The 17,188-nt window shown below is 46.9% G+C and overlaps 2 protein-coding genes across 2 annotated transcripts; one reads left to right on the top strand and one right to left on the bottom strand.

The window, feature by feature from the left end:
• Positions 1 to 4,978: 4,978 nt before the first annotated feature.
• Positions 4,979 to 10,361, top strand: LOC124705988 (pyridoxal reductase, chloroplastic). Its single transcript, XM_047237666.1, has 8 exons — positions 4,979 to 5,140; positions 6,334 to 6,556; positions 6,678 to 6,771; positions 6,943 to 7,066; positions 7,244 to 7,345; positions 7,441 to 7,592; positions 7,691 to 7,784; positions 9,921 to 10,361. Exons 1-8 carry the CDS (start codon positions 4,994 to 4,996, stop codon positions 10,104 to 10,106), a joined length of 1,122 nt encoding a protein of 373 aa, XP_047093622.1. The 5' UTR covers positions 4,979 to 4,993; the 3' UTR covers positions 10,107 to 10,361.
• A 1,663-nt stretch (positions 10,362 to 12,024) lies between these two features.
• On the bottom strand, positions 12,025 to 15,461 carry LOC124647631 (methionine gamma-lyase-like). Its single transcript, XM_047187543.1, has 2 exons — positions 14,678 to 15,461; positions 12,025 to 12,838 (listed from the first exon to the last, which is right to left on the bottom strand). Exons 1-2 carry the CDS (start codon positions 15,459 to 15,461, stop codon positions 12,246 to 12,248), a joined length of 1,377 nt encoding a protein of 458 aa, XP_047043499.1. The 3' UTR covers positions 12,025 to 12,245.
• Between the last annotated feature and the right edge of the window lie 1,727 nt (positions 15,462 to 17,188).

The raw sequence follows: 17,188 nt of genomic DNA, 5'->3' as shown, positions 1-17,188 counted from the left end.
ACAGTAGTAACAACTTCCAAGACTCAAATATAAAACAAAAGTACTGTAGTAAAATAAACACATGGGTTCTCCCAAGAAGATCTTTCTTTATAGCCATTAAGATGGGCTCAGCAGTTTTAATGATGCACTCGCAAGAAATGGTAGTTGAAGCAAAAGAGAGCATCAAGAAGCAAATTAAAAACACATTTAAGTCTAACATGCTTCCTATGCATAGGAATCTTGTAAATAAACAAATTCATGAAGCATAATGTAACAAGCATAGAAAGATAAAACAAGTGCAGCTTCAAGATTTTCAGCAAAAAGAGAGGTGTTTTAGTAACGTGAAAATTTCTACAACCATATTTTCCTCTCTCATAATAATATCCAGTAGCATCATGAGCAAACTCAACAATATAACTATCAAATGAAACATTCTTATCATGAGTCTCATGCATAAAATTATTACTCTCCACATAAGCATAATCAATTTTATTAGTTGTAGTGGGAGCAAATTCAACAAAGTAGCTATCATTATTATTCTCATTATCAAATATAGGAGGCATATTGTAATCATAATCAAATTTATCCTCCATAACAAAGTGTACTAAAAGACTACTATCATTATAATCATCATAAATAGGAGGTAAAGTATCATCAAAGTAAATTTTCTCCTCAATGCTTGGGGGACTAAAAAGATCATGCTCATCAAAACCAGCTTCCCCAAGCTTAGAACTTTCTATATCATTAGCAACAATGGTGTTCAAAGCGTTCATACTAATATTACTACCAGCATGCAAACAAGGTTCCATAGGTTTTTTAATTTTCACATCAAACCATCCATGTCTTAAATCAGGAAATAGAATAAGAAGCTCATTGTTGTCCATTGTGCCTAACTAGTGTAAACAAGAAACAAAAAGATGCAATTGCAGGATCTAAAGGAAATAGCTTCGAGCACACACACAATGGTGCCAGAAAAGTACTTTACCTGGGACTGGAGTATGAGTGCCTTTTACCTTTCCTCCCCCAGCAACGGCGCCGTAAAAGTGCTTGATGTCTACGGGTGCTTCTATTCTTGTAGACAGGTGTTGGGCCTCCAAGAGCAGAGGTTTGTAGAACGATGAAGCAAGTTTCCCTTAAGTGGATCACCCAAGGTTTATCGAACTCGTGGAGGAAGAGGTCAAAGATATCCCTCTCATGCAACCCCGCAACCACAAAGCAAGAAGTCTCTTGTGTCCCCAACACACCTAATAGGTTCACTAGTTCGGCGAAGAGATAGTGAAATACAGGTGGTATGAATAAATATAAGCAAGTAGCAACGGCACCGTAAAAGTGCTTTGTCGTCCGGGACTGGTGTGTGGTTGATGGTGGTAATATTGCAGGAAGTATAGATGCAAGAAAACAAGAAACAAACAGCTGATAGCAGTATTTAGGAACAAGGCCTAGGGATCATACTTTCACTAGTGGACACTCTCAACATTGATCACATAACGAATAAATAGATAGATGCTAGACTCTACACCCTCTTGTTGTATGATGAACACCACTAACCGTGTAGGATTACACGAACCCTCAATGCCGGAGTTAACAAGCTCCACAATATTCAATGTTCATATTTAAATAACCTTAGAGTGCATGACAGATCAACATAACCAAACCAAGTACTAACATAGCATGCACACCGTCACCTTCACACTACGAAAGGAGGAATAGATCACATCAATACTATCATAGCAATAGTTAACTTCATAATCTACAAGAGATCACAATCATAGCCTACGCCAAGTACTACACGATGCACACACCGTCACCATTACACCGTGCAGGAGGAATAAACTACTTTAATAACATCACTAGAGTAGCACACGGATATATTGTGATACAAAACACATTGCAATCATAAAGAGATATAAATAAGCACTTCACTATGCCATTCATAACAGTGAATAAGTATTCTCGTGAAATATAGCCTAAGAGACCCACACGGTGCACACACCGTCACCTTTACACACGTGGGACAAGGAGTCTCCGGAGATCACATAAGTAAAACCCACTTGACTAGCATAATGACATCTAGATTACAAGCATCATCATATGAATATCAATCATGTAAGGCAGCTCATGAGATTATTGTATTGAAGTACATAGGAGAGAGATTAACCACATAGCTACCGGTACAGCCCCGAGCCTCGATGGAGAACTACTCCCTCCTCATGGGAGACAGCAGCGTTGATGAAGATGGCGGTGGTTTCGATGGAGGAGCCTTCCGGGGGCACTTCCCCGTCCCGGCGGCGTGCCGGAACAGAGACTCCTGTCCCCCAGATCTTGGCTTCGCGATGGCGGCGGCTCTGGAAGGTTTCTCGTATCGTGGCTTTTCCGTCTCGAGGTTTTAGGTCAGGGACCTTTAAATAGGCGAAGAGGCGGAGTCGGAGGGTCGACGAGGCGGTGACACACTAGGGGGGCGCGGCCAAGGCCTGGGCCGCGCCACCCTCGGCGTCCGGTGGCCCGCGTGGCCCCCTCCGGCCTCTCTCGGGTGTTCCGGAAGCTTCGCGTGATCCTAAGATGCCGGGCGTTGATTTCGTCCGATTCCGAGAATATTTCCTTACTAGGATTTCTGAAACCAAAAACAGACAGAAAACAAAGAATCGGCCCTTCGGCATCTCGTCAATAGGTTAGTTCCAGAAAACGCATAAATATGACATATAATGTGTATAAAACATGTGAGTATCATCAATAAAGTAGCATGGAACATAAGAAATTATCGATACGTCGGAGACGTATCAATCTCCTCCGGTGTTGCCACACCCGCAAAGCCCCAACCGTCTTCAAAATCGACTTCCGTAAAGCCTTTGATTCGGTCAAATGGGACAACCTCCTTACCGTTCTGCGAGCATGTGGCTTTAATGAACGATGGTGTCTCTGGATGGAGCGCATCCTTCGCACTGGCCTTACAACAGTTCTACTAAACGGGGTACCTAGGGATTGGATTCAATGCCGCAATGGACTCCGTCAAGGCGATCCTCTCTCCCCGTACCTATTCATCTTTGTTGTTGATGTCCTTCAGCGCCTTATCGGGTCCTTGGCCCACCCCCTCTCCCAGGACATTCCCTGCCCCGTTCTCCAGTATGCGTACGATACCCTTATTCTGTGCAAGGCGATGCCGCTACATGGCTGCCACCCTCAAGCAGGTGCTTGATGATTTCGCCGCTGCCATGGGCCTTGCCATCAATTTTGACAAATCTTCCTTCATCCCCATGCATGTCGCCACAGAGGATGCAGCAACCATGGCTTCCACCCTCGGGTGTCCCATTTCTTCCTTTCCCCGGCCATATTTTGGTCTTCCCCTCTCCCCCTCGAAGCTTCCTGCATCGGCTTTTCCACTTCTTGTCCTCTCCTTCGATCGCCGTCTCTCTGGTTGGCGCGCGAACCTTTTGTCCGCTGGGCGTAGGCTTGTTTTCTGTAACGCGGTTCTGAATAATCTCGCTATGTATTATATGTGCTCGCACTTGCTTCCCCGAGGGGTTATTGACATGATCGACAAGAGGTGCCGTCCTTTCTTCTGGACCGGGAAGGACTCCCGCTCTGGTGCCCGTTGTCTTGTCGCTTGGGACAAGGTGGTGTTTCCAAGCAGGAGGGCGGTTTCGGCATCAATGATCTCCACCGGCAGAACAGGTGTTTGCCGTTAATTTTTGCTCATAGCCTCCACCTACCTACCCCTCTGCCATGGAAAAGTTAGTTCTTCTCTCTTTCAGGCCGTGATTTGGGGGAATCCTCCAAGTACCCCTCCTTTCTGGAGAAGATCATCGAAGAGTGCATGCCTTCCCCTCTATCGCACCATCACAAGGTTGGAGGTCGTGGACGGCTGCTCCACGTCCTTCTGGTTGGACAAGTGGTTGACGGGGCCTCCCCTCGCCGACCGCTACCCCGTCCTCTTCTCCCACTGTACCCGCCGCCATGCTACGGTGGCCACCGTGGTCGCTCTGGGGCTTGACCTCCAACCTCGCCTCACCTCGATGGTGGCCGACGAGCTCCTTGCTATGCACCGGATTGTTGCCAGCACCTCCCTCGGCCCCGGCAACGACAGGCGCTTCATCGACTCTCATTCGAAGTCTCGCTTCTTCTCTCGTGAGGCATATCGCATGCTCTCGCCACCGCGCGCACGAAGCTGAAGATTTTCACGTACCTCGCCGACATCGATCGTCTGAGCATGAGGGCGAACCTTTTCTACAAGAACTGCGCCCCCTCGGTTGTTTGTGTTGCTTGTCCCGTTGTGGAGACTAGTTGACACCTCTTCTTTGAGTGCGCCCTTGCCGGTGAAGTCTGGTCTCGGCTTGCCGTCCATATCCCTAACAGTTAGTTTCCTCTCTGGGAGCTGCACCCCCCCCCCCCCGTATTGCCCCTCTGCTTGGCACTTTGGCGTTGCGGCGATCATGTGGTCCATTTGGAAATCCCGCAACGACCTTGTGTTCAACGGCAATACCACCACCGCGAGCTTCACACTCAGACACGCGTGTGATGACATTGTGCTTTGGAGATGGCGCATCCCGGCTGCTGCTCGGGCTGACGTGGATGGTCTCCGATCTTACTTGCTCACTAGATATGAATGATGTTGTATCTCTCCTCCTACCCCCTGTTGTACCTCCCATTTTGTACATATAGACCGGCTGCTTAGCCTCTTCGAGAAATAAATCACAAGCGGTGGGGGTTTTAAACCCCCCCCCCCCCCCCATCCTCGAAAAAAAAGGGAAAAAATCATTGGACCATTTTCTTTTCCTCTAGCATAGTAGCAAAAAATTAAATCGTGGATAGTAGCTAGGCCAAGGCCGAAATAATTTAGCCCATATTGAGTTCCTACCGGGCTAGAGTGTCGCCAATTGCACGTAAATCCAGAGGAACACAAGAATCTAGAAGAAAAAAAAAAGATAGTTACCCAGAATCCGCAAAACGAAGGGGATTCGTTGTTCGTTCTATCCGGACGCGAACGGACTAGAACGAACGCACCCAGAATCCACCGACTATGGCTCTGCCGGCTGCTAAGGCGGCGCCGGCGAGGCCTTTCGCGTCGCAGCCGCACGGCGGAGGCATCCTCCTCCGGCGACCGTCATCGCCGCCCGTGCCTGCCGCGGCCCTGCGCCTCGGACCCCTCTTCTGGCCGTGGGAAAAGGTCTTGACACGCTAGCTCTCCTCTACATGTCGCATGCATGATGCAGTCATACCCATGCTGAGATCACACTAGGAAATCGTTTCTGACTGAGCACTCGTACTGAGTATCCCACACAGTACGGTTCTGAACTCAAGCTTAGTGTCCCGTTTGGAATGCGGCGATTTCGCATGGATTTCATAGCGAAGAGTTCAAATAGAGTAACAATTGTGAAAATTTACCCCCGTGGTTTCGATATAGGTCGCTAGACACTTAAACTATAGCGTCTTGAACTGTGAAGTGGCCGAGCAGGCCTTGGTTGCAGTTTTCTATACAGTTTCAGTCTTTCAGACTATCAGTACAACATTGAAGGCTTCGACAGTACTCTTTTTCTTTATCGCGCTGCTGATTTTCGGAATTCAGACAAGACATGAGCCGAGCTGAATGCACAGTACATATCGCCATGAAAGAACTTGGCGAGTAGATGGGACACAAGGACAAACTCCATGTTCTGTCTGAACTTGCCCACCTAGAATTTGTGACACACACCCCTATTGACGAAGCTCAAGCAGGAATGCGATTAGATTAGTGGTAGTAGTACCTTTGCAGTATCCCAGCTGCTACGGTTCAAACGGAAAATGTCAATCTTCTTCTGGTTTAGAGCTATTGTCGATATGCATTCTTTCCTCTTTACCGAAGCCGTGCACGGCAACCCAAAAGTTCCATGTCGTGTGATCGCCGTTAGAGAACATGACGAAGTTTGCTGTTGCTACCGTTCCATCAGCCGACCACCAAGCTTATTTTAACTCTAGGTGGGTGAAAAGCTACTGACGTAGTGTCTGTAATAAAATTAGCTGATGGTATACCTCTAAAAAAACAGAGAGAAAGAGCTGGTTGGTGCATCAGACAACCGGCAAAATAAGGAGATGATATTGACCAGAGCAAGTCATTTTCCTCTTCCACCAAGTCTTGATGGACTAGTGAAACTTTGAAGTCTTTAACAAGTCCTGTTAATCCAATTATGTACCTTTCTATGGTCATATTACAGTCTCTTCTACTATATTAATGAAAGAGCAAATCTTTTGACTCATTAAATATTAGTCTGAACCATCACCATATATTCAGAGATATTGCACTGTGTACACTTAGTATCGGAAGTTTTGAACACTTGTTTACTGGGATATGCTTAACGAAACGTTGATGTTTCACAAATGTAGGTGAAAGTTGGCCCCCTTTCAGTATCCCCCATGGGTTTTGGAACATGGGCATGGGGCAACCAGCTGCTCTGGGGCTATGAAGAAAGCATGGACTGTGAGCTGCAGGATTGTTTCAATCTAGCTCTGAAGAATGGCATAAACCTTTTCGACACCGCTGACTCATACGGAACCGGGAAGTTGAATGGGCAGAGTGAAAGGCTTCTCGGAAAATTTATCAGCGAAGGTGTGGAACTTTGGATAGCAGAATTGCTCAAACTGAATTCAGCAACTGTCAACCGATGATCGTTCTAGTATCAGTTTTATTAGCTGAAATTGCTTCCATTTGTGGTGTTATTTTTGTACAGGGCGGAACAGATCTCCAGATGATGTGGTCATCGCGACGAAGTTTGCCGCGTATCCATGGCGACTAACATCGGGCCAGTTTGTCAACGCCTGCAAGTATTCCTCCAATCCGTGTGCTTAATGTACACAAGCCATATTTTCCTTTCGTTCAGTGTACACCTCTTACTCCAGTTCAATGAACTCGTGCAATAAACATATGTAGCTCCGTATGGAAATCATCTACATTACCTTGATCTTCTAATTGCCTTATGGTTTTCCTCTTTTCAGGTCATCATTGGAAAGGTTGCAGATTGATCGGCTCGGCATAGGGCAGCTGCATTGGTCCACTGCTAACTATGCACCTCTGCAGGAGCGTGCTCTCTGGGACGGTTTAGTTGAAATGTATGACAAGGTCTCCGTTTTTTTTTCAGACACATCATATCATGGCATCGATTAAAGTCTCTGAATTCCTTTCTGTGTAGTGCACACCTAGTCGTACGCGTGTTGTATAATTTGACAGGAAGGTGCAAGCCTTTCCAGGTACAAATGTGCTACATATCGTATCATTTCACTGAAGTTGTGTTTTCAGGGTCTTGTCCGGGCCGTAGGTGTGAGCAATTACGGGCCGAAGCAGCTTCTGAAGATCTACAGCTACCTAGCGTCCAGAGGTGTCCCTCTAAGCTCAGCTCAGGTACAGAACATGGCTGGCTGTGCATGTTGGGCCGCTCAATTACACTTTCGATTCAGTGTAGTAGTTATTATGCCTGAAGATTGCTGTAAATGCAGGTGCAGTTCTCGCTCCTGAGCATGGGCGATGAGCAGATGGAGCTGAAAACGGTGTGTGATTCATTAGGTGTTCGTGTCATCGCTTATAGTCCGCTTGGGCTGGGCATGCTCACTGGGAAGTATGATCCCTCTAACCTTCCAAATGGGCCGAGGTAATGGTCAATGAGGCCGAGCAAATATAATGTTTCCTTCTTTGAGCTTCTACGGCAGTTGGTGAGAGAGCATTTTTCTTTGGCTTTCCTCAACCCAGGTCTGTGTTGTTCCGGCAGATTCTTCCCGGGCTGGAATCTCTGCTGTCTTGCCTGAAGAGTATTGCAGACAGAAAAGGCAAAACCATGTCTCAAGTAAGTGTTTTCCTGAGTGCAAAACGACTATATTTTTTTGAGACTGAACAGTGGGTTTCCCCACAACATAGTTTTATAAATTTTCAAATAAAGTTACTTACAAGTCTAAAGTGCTAGAGGTTAGCAACTAAAAGATATATAAGGCCTTAAGCCCACTAAAGCTAAGTTAGCGAAAACTGTTCATCCAATCTGCTATGCCAATATATGACTTTCTGACTGCCATGTGCTTAAGGAGAGCCATCTCATCCCTAAATCTCTTTCTGCATCGATATAAGCTGGGAGATACTCCCTTGAAGATGAAATCCTTGCGTGCTGTCCAGATTGCCCAGGCCACTAGCATGATGATCTCCATGAAAAATATTTTGTCAATATGGTTGTTTGGACACTGAGCATAGTGAAGTGGATATCTGAGTGAGCAGAAGCCCTGGCTGGAGGAGCCCAATTGGGACATAAATATTGCCAGAATAGGTGATCCCTTGTCTCAAGGACTGAGTGACTGCACATGATGCAAGTGTAGTTATCCATGAACAAACTTTTGCGCTGCAGCATTGCTCTGGTATTTAGCTTATTATGCAAAAGGAGTCAAAAGAATACTTTGTGCTTCTGCTGACAACACCCCTTCCATATTCATTTCAAAGCTGTGAGAATCTCCTCATGCCCCATTTGAGATTTATATGCCTTAGATACCTTGAAGGTGGATGTGCTGTTGAACACTTCCCAAGAGTCTGGAGCCTGCTGCACCTCTAAACCACTAACAAAGTTTGTAGTTCATATAGCTCATCTAAAGCTTGATCAGATAAAGGCAAGTGAAAGATTTAAGATAAATCTGTGGATGAAATAGCTGTGTGAACTGAAACATCCTCATTTTGTGCAAAAGAGAATAAATGTGGCAGAGTTTTCTGTAAAGGAATTGAACTGCAATTATCCTTCCATGAAAGCAACGCTTTTCCATCTCTGAAACTGCAGTGCGCCAACCCTTTGAAGAGATTTAAAGATTTTAAGCAGTCCCTCCACCAAAACAAAATATTTCCAGATCTTGCAGATGGCGGAGCAGCATTGCTGTAATATAATGCCCAAACTAGTTTCACCCAAGGGAGATCAACTCTATTGTGGCAGTTATGGAGATGCTTCATGAGTAGACATTCATTTTGGACTGATAAATTGAGCACCCCAATCCTCCTTGATCCTTGGGTTTGCAAACTGGATCCCACGCTGCTAGCGGTGGACTTTTCTTATTGAGATCCTTGTCCCTCTAAAGGCAGTGCATTTATACATATCACATTCATCTAAGACCTATTTGTATACCTTGAGAGTACTCTGTCCAGATTTCTTGTAAACTTATTTCAGACTCAAATTCGAGTTTCTTCGATATAATAGAAAAATATAAATAGAATGACTTCATGATGATCAATCATCAGGTTAAGATGGATCTAAACCAATCCATTTTTTCTATACTAATACAACATGCTGACGGTTAAACAACTTATTAGAAACGCAAGACAACCAACACGAAATGCCAGAAAAATGGTAGCGCCTAAAAGATGCCCTCAGCGTCGAGGAACATGTGCTAGGGTGCATGTGCGACTCGTTCAGATGATGAGTTCAAACAAATAAAATTGTAAGTCAAATTTCACGTGATTTTTTGTACATTGTAAATAAATGCAGAATTCTTGAAATCCTCTTCGTGTTGTGTTCCTATTGTTCATGTTGGCTAGTGAAATTTGAGTTACAAAAGGCCCATTAAACTGGTCAAGAGGATTGCGTTGTGTTCCTATTGTCTTCCTCTTCGTGTTGTGTTCCTATTGTTCATCTTGAACTGAACATAAGAGGATTGTGTTGCTTTGAGTTGTGGCAACCTCCATTAAACTGGTCATATAGCCCACAAGCACGCAATGCTCTTGTAGTCTTGTGAATTTTATCGATGCGCAGAATGGCCCAAAATTTTCTAAATGATGTGTGTTCTGACACAGCAAGCAGGTTTTTATTTTGGTGCACTGTAAACGCTGAGTCCTTGTAATTTGGCTTCAACTTAATTATCAACATATATCGCCTTATACGAACACGGGTTTCTGAAATTTTCAGTCAACGTGTCTCCTACAATTAGTAAACACTAAAGCTGACACTGATCTAACGCAGGTGGCCATAAACTGGTGCATTTGCAAAGGGGCAATTCCTATTCCCGGCGTGAAGACAGTCAGGCACGTCGAGGACAACCTGGGCGCGCTAGGCTGGAGGCTGAGCGCCGATGAGATCTCGGAGCTCGAAGCTGCGGCGATGGAGTGCCCGAAGAAAATGGTCCAGAACATATTCCAAACTGCATGAGCAAACTGCAGCTAGCGACCTGAAACAAGAGCAGAAAGAGAGAGATACCCTTTCTCGCGGAAATTCAATTCGGCTCCCGGGTGTGTATGCTCCCTCTACCAAAAAATCATATTTCGAAGTGTTAATAAAAATTGATAAAAAATTCTAAATGTACATCTCCATGTACATGTGTTCGTCAAGTTTCACGAAAAACCGAAATTTTTTGTGGTCTATGTAAAAACAGAAATTTTATCTTATGAAAAACATTATTTTTAGGACTGAATTTTGTCTTTTTCACACACGTCACATGATAAGTTGATTTTTTATGAAACGACTTTGTGAGCGCATAGCAAATGAAGATGTACGTGCAAATTTTTTATTTTAATTTTTTTGAAATTCAAAATATATGTAAGATACATTTCAAAATATAGCTTTTGCCTAGTTCAGAACTTAAGTGTTAAGACACGCATTCTAAACTGCAGCTAGCAACAAAGGCAGCAAACTTGAAACAAGAGCGGGTAGATACCCATTCTATCTCTTCTCTGGCTAGTTCGGAGCTTCGGAGTTCAGAGTTTCAGACACATGCCATTGTAAACCCTGACTACGTTGATATCTAGTTCATTGAGCTGCCTGTATGTCGGAAGAATATTATGGTGCTATCGACACTTCGTCAGCAACTATGGCAGAACTGAAGCGTGCTAGTAGTAGTAAGAAAGTAATCTGGATGCACGGAATTGACAACATTGGCACCCATTGGCTAGCAATAGCATGGTAATTCTGAATCGGTTAAGCTGCATTGCAGATCATGCAGAAAGTAATCTGGATGCACTGCTCAACCCTGCTTGTTACCAGTATATACACACCATGAGCTAGCAATAGCATTCAGCGGTCGGTTCTTGGTCAGACTCAGACCCCTCAGACAGGCTTGCAGTACTATGGCATTGTGAACTTGGCTGGTATTGACAAATCCTTTTTTGAACGGAAAATTACGCCGATGAGATCTCGGAGCTCGAAGCGAGTGCCCGGCGGTGGCTGGTAGGTAGCTGGTAGCGGTTTCACCGCATCTTCTTTGTCTTCTCTCGGCAGCTTGGTCTCGTTTGTTGCGGTTGGTGCTGAGGACGGAGGTGAAGTCTGTGGATGGCGGTGTGGTGAGGCGTTTGCGCGGAGCCTTCTCCTCTGCGGCAAGTGTACAATACCCATGCGCGTTCAGGGAGAGCTCTCTACCTTTTGACAGGTGCGGCGCCCTCCGATCCGGGGCGAGAAAGCAGGGAGCTTTCTTTAGAGGTGAAAACGGATGTCATTATGGCTTGGGTTGGCTTCTGGAGGTTGGCGAGGGTGAATACCTCAATGACGTCCTTCTTCTCCAACTTCGCGTCTTCTTCAGCTGGACGGCAAGGCGGGACAATGGACTCGAAGCTCTAGCTGTTTTTCATTTCTTTTCTTTTGTGTGCTGGTTGTTCTCAGGGACGGAGCCAGCTTCCGACTTTGAGGGGGGCAAAATGGTGTTGTAAAGTTGATGAGAGGGCAGAGTTAGCTAAATCAACACGAAATTAGAGTTCTAGTGAGTAGTGTTCTTCATAAAATCCTCTTTTAAGGCAGCGCTTTGTATCTCTATCGATAACGGCATGATGAATTTAAGGCAGCGCTACGGTCTTTTTTATTTTTTAAAGAAAAGCCGAAGAAGATGGCCCAGAACATATTCCAGACGGCATGAGCAAACTGCAGCTAGCAACCAAGGCAGCAACCTGAAACGAGAGCATAGAGATAGCCTTTCGATCTGTTCTCTGCTAGTACAGAGGTTCAGGTTCGTAGAGAGATGTCTAGTTCCTTGACTTGAGCTGTCTGTATGTTGAAACAGAATACCTGTTAACCTGGTATCGGCACTTGGGCAGCTATTATGGCGGAACTGAAGCCTGCTACCCCAGTAAGAGAGAAGTGATGCATGGAATTTACAAATCATTATTCGGCGGAAAATCACGCCAATTTATTCCAGTAAGAGGTCGCAGTACGTTGCACGAATTAAGACTAGTTAAGCATGCAGCTTAACAACATTGGCATCCATCTGAGCAGATTCAGATGGGCGCTTAGAACACTACCGGTATATACAACATGATCGAGCTAGCATTCAGCTAGCGGTGGGCTCGCAGTCTCGTCGGACCGTCAGACGGCCTTGCAGTACTTGGCAGCGGGGGCGGTCTCCTGCTGCATGAGCGCGAGGGCGCGCTCGAACTGCGCCCAGCGCTGCTCGAGGGTGCCGTTGTAGCCGACGGACATGCGGATGAGCCCCGGCGATATCCCGGCGCGGGCGCGGTCCTCGGGGTCCATCTCGCTGCTGGTGCTGGAGCCGGAGCAGGACATGAGCGTCTCGTAGTAGCCGAGGCTGACGGCCATGAGGCCGAACTGGGTGGTGTTCTGGAGGTGGTGCATGAGGCGGCCGGCGCGCTCCTCGGTGCCCATGTCCAGGCACAGCATCCCGCCGGCGCCGTACCCGGGGTTGCCCAGGTCGCGGAGCCGAGCGTGGTGCGGGTGGTCGGGGAGGCCCGGGTAGGTGACGCGGAGCCCCAGGCGGCGCATCCCGGCCGCGAACTCGGCGGCGCGGCGTGAGTGCTCCTGCATCCGGAGCGGCAGGTGCGGGAGCCGCGCGGCGAGCTCGGCGGCCACCTTGGCGTTCATCGTCGGGCCGAGAAGCATGAGCGCCCCGTCCTGCAGGTCCATCATCGAGTTCACCAGGCTCGCCGGCCCGCAGATCGCCCCTGAAACCGGACCATGTTAGTTGCAGGTTTTCACACAGGTTGATGATGATCAGTTAGTTGCATGCATCCACAGTGTGGCCCGACGCATGACATGCCAGGACAATCGGTGCACCGATCACGGGGCTTGACGACTATTGCTGCCGAGATAAGACCGCCAGCACGGTGGCCCGGTGGCGCCATGATCGACCAGATGGCGCGGAAACGTGAAAGGAACCAAAAAGGACTAGGCTAGACGACGAACGCGCGCTCCCGTGGCTCCATGGACCATGGAGTGATGGAGAGTGGATCGCACCGGACCGTCGAGACGAACGGTGGAGGGAGACATGCGACACATGGAGAGTACAGCGTGCACACGGCCAGAACGGGTAGATGGGTCACCATCGCCGTCACGGACTAGCTAGCTACTGAAAGCTTAGCTGATGTCCTCGCTGACTCAGCAGCTTGTCCTCTTGGCCTTTTGGGGCGTCGATCGTGTTTATCTCTGCACGGAAATGGGTGGGGACGCGCGTGGCAAGGACGCGACGGTGAGGGGTCGGCGTCGTACGCGTGGTTGGACCGTTGGAGAGGTCTGGTAGTAGGCGAGGAGATACCAGGCATGTAAATATCTGAATTCTGCTAAATTTGAACTGAAACTACGACCAGTATGTATTGTGGATCGGAAGGAGTGCTATCTTTCACCGGAAGAATCCTGATTCTAATATGTTCACGATGGTTTATGCTAGTTCTAAGCTGAATGAATCGCCCCATGATTTGTGCTCTTATGTGAGTTGCATGTGGATTGTAACAAAGATCTCTCTCGTTGCAACTGAGAGTTTATAATCGTATCCTATTTTTATTTAAATCACGTCTTGGTATAATTGTTTATATTTTTTAAAATATTTGGTTAAATTTTTATAAAGTGTAACTTTGGCTAAACCTAGAAGGCAAATTAAATAAAAATGCAGGGTGTAACACTATATTATATGCTGAATTCTGAAGTAATTACAAATTAAGAATGTCAAGTTGGTCATATATGTCATAATCGTTATTGCGCTGGGTACGATTTTATTACTCGCTATTCCACCCTTTTTTTAATGAGAATTTTGCGATTCCGTTCTACTTGTGGCCGTCGAATCTCGATACCATCTCTGGAATCTACTTCCCACACGTCTATGTTGGACATATAAAAAGACCATATATTCCCTTCGTTCCATATATGTTATCCGAGATATATCAAAATTTGGACGTATGAAGACACTAAATAGAATAAGATACATCCAAATTTTAACAAATTTTCAACATGTTTCATAGGGTGAAGGGAATGTGTCAAATCCATTAGAGGCCCCAACTTACCCCTAGTGTTACCTGAGGTCTAAAAGCTCCGATATCATATTTATTGAATTGATACACTAACCGGCTATTAGGAAAACTATTTCAAAAATTGAAACCGGTGAAAAGAACAGGCTATTTTAACAGTGATGTCCTTTTCCATCCATCCCCATGTATCGGGACAATGCATGTGAGCCCTGCTACTTTCAGCCCCAGCATGGTTGGAACGTGACATGCGACAAAAAAGATGTGACGCATGTACCATCTGTTTGCACATAATTAAGGTCTACCAACACACCTGTAGCGTTTTCCTTTCTAGCGGAAAAAAAGTTTTGAGGACGTGTGTGCGTGTGTAGTTCAGTATGTGGCACGCTACTGAAGCGTCCAGAGAAACGTTAATTTCCGTGATACTTCCAAGCAACAGCTGGTACGCACGCTCTAGCTCGTCGTCGCATGCATGCATGGAACACGTAGCAAGGCATGGCTTGAGGCAGCGCGCGTGAGGGAGAATAGATGGTCATGGATCCTTACCGGCGATGATGTCGGCGCCGCCGCTGATGAACTTGGAGACGCTGTGGACGACGACGTCGGCGCCGAGGCGCGCGGGCGAGACGACGACGGGGGTGAAGGTGTTGTCCACCACCAGCTTGGCGCCGGCCTCGTGCGCCACCCGCGCCAGCATGGGGATGTCGGCCACAGCCAGCGTCGGGTTGGACATGGTCTCCACGTACACCACCTTGGTCACCCCGGGCCGCACCGCCGCGCGCACGGCGGCCTCGTCGTCGGCGTCCACGAACGTGGCGCTCACCCCGGACGTGCGCGGCAGGAACCGGGACAGAAGCGCGTGGGTGCCGCCGTACAGGCACCGCGACGCCACCACGTGCCCGCCGGCGCCCACCAGCTGCATCAGCACGGAGGAGATGGCCGACATGCCGGACGCCGTGCAGTAGGCGGCCTCGGTGCCCTCCAGCGCCGCCATCTGCCGCCCCAGCGCCAGCACCGTCGGGTTGAAGTGGCGGCTGTAGATGTACAGGTCCCCGCGCTCCGGGCCCAGCTCCCCCGCGAAGAGCCGCCGCATCGTGTCCGGCTCCATCACGGTGAACGTCGCCGACGCCTCGATGGACATGTTCACGCCGCCGTGCTCGCCGAACTCGTGCCGCGCCGCGGCCAGCGCCGCCGCTGGGTCGGACTCCCGGCGGCGCGCCTTCACGGCCGGCTTCTCGTCGGTGCTGCCGTTGTTGTCCTCGTCGCCGAACGGCGGCGTAGGGCGCTTCAGGAGCGTGAGGGGCTCCGCGGCGGCGAGGACGTGAGCCATTGCGATCTGGAAGCGGATGTTAATTTGCTGAGAGCGCGAGATCGATGTATCGAGAGCGGTGTGGAGGAACCGAGCAGAGGACGGTGCCAATTTATAGCCGATTAAACCGTGCGGGAGTCGGTACTCCGTAGATGTTTTTTTCTTGCAACGTGGTTAGCTGTGAACCGTACGCGTGGACAAAGGGACAGCGGATGGGAAAGGGGAATGTACCGGGCCCCATTTTACGGCTAGGGGGAAAAGGACAGAACAGGAGTCTTCCCAAGTTCGAGGGTTTCACACTTCGCAATACTCTACGTTTTAATAACGCCAATAAAAGCTCATGCCAAGTGTAACGTTGAACATGTTATCGCTACCCGTCGTCAGAGTTAACGGCGCCGGTAACTTCTATTGGAATGTCAGTAACAACATGCATGCCAGGCTAACTTAACCGGCAGGCCAGGGTGAATGTGAACGTGAAACAAAACCAGGTCCAACGCACTCGTACGTGCTCGGGGTGACAAGAGACAGCGTCTAAATTCAATGAACCAAAACTATAGGCCTCGTCCTTGGGCGACCGCTACTAGTAGCAGTCAAAATTGGCCACCGTGCATGCTAACTTTGGAACATCAAGCGATCGTTCGAAATCTCCATGAACCTGGCCGTGAATCTTCCCAGTTATGGCAGGAAAAGCAAGAATCCGAAGCCAACCTGAATTAGGGTGCTCTGTCTATCCGAATACTATGTTGGACTGACCACTTTGTGGATGTATGCATGTGTGCTCCATCACTGCTGACAAGTGTTTGACAAAACCTAGCTTAGCTGGCTCATGGGCCAGGAAGGCAAAATCGTGTTCAACTTCTCCTTCCAAATGTATCGGCCATGCGTGATCGTAACCACAGGTCATTTTCCTCTCTTTTGAACAGCGAACCCGATTATGACAACAAATTTTGCAAATTCAAGCCTACTACAATAGTTTCAAAACAAGTGTCATAATTTGGTGTAGATGTAGATGTACCTAGACGCAGTTTAGTGTGTAGATATATGAATACACATATTTTTAACATGAATGGAGTATGTATAGATATATTTGTATCAAGACAAAGTAGACTCAATTAATTTAGATTTTGGTATTAACGGCCGATTTTGTAAGGCATATGTTTATTTTACTCCACAAGCAGTGATTCAGACCGTATCCGCACGCAGTTGCCCGAAGAGGTCTACCGGTGTGTGCAAAAGCCAACACCGGAGAAATCAATTGGTGTTAGTACTTCATGTGGCTACATACTTTAAACATCGAAATAATATTTTAAAGTTTCAAAAAAATCCCTCTGTCGCAAACTAATTGACTCACTACACAAAGTTAACTCAATTAATTTAAGAAGAAAGAGTACTTCCTCCATTCACAATTACCTCGCATTTTGGGTTTAGTTAAGTTTGAAACTTGTAAGTTAACCAAGAATAGCAGAAAAATATCAAATGCATATAGTAATTTAAAATTATACTTTATGAAGATCCTAATATAGTAAGTTTTATATTATAGATGTTTATTTTTTCTAAATATTTGGTCAAACTTTTGATTTTGACTAAACCCAGAAACGTGGGGGTAATTGCTAACAGAGGGAGTTTTTGTATATCGTTAATGATGTATACTTTAAATGTGTAAAATCTCAATCCCCTATGTAGTTTTATACGCTATATTAAAACAAAATGGATAAGTCTGAGTATATTAGATTTTCTCATTTTTGTGT

The sequence above is a fragment of the Lolium rigidum genome, chromosome 4 (assembly GCF_022539505.1).
Source record: "Lolium rigidum isolate FL_2022 chromosome 4, APGP_CSIRO_Lrig_0.1, whole genome shotgun sequence".
NCBI classification, from domain to species: Eukaryota; Viridiplantae; Streptophyta; class Magnoliopsida; order Poales; family Poaceae; genus Lolium; species Lolium rigidum.
This window is presented reverse-complemented; position numbering and strand designations above follow the sequence as displayed.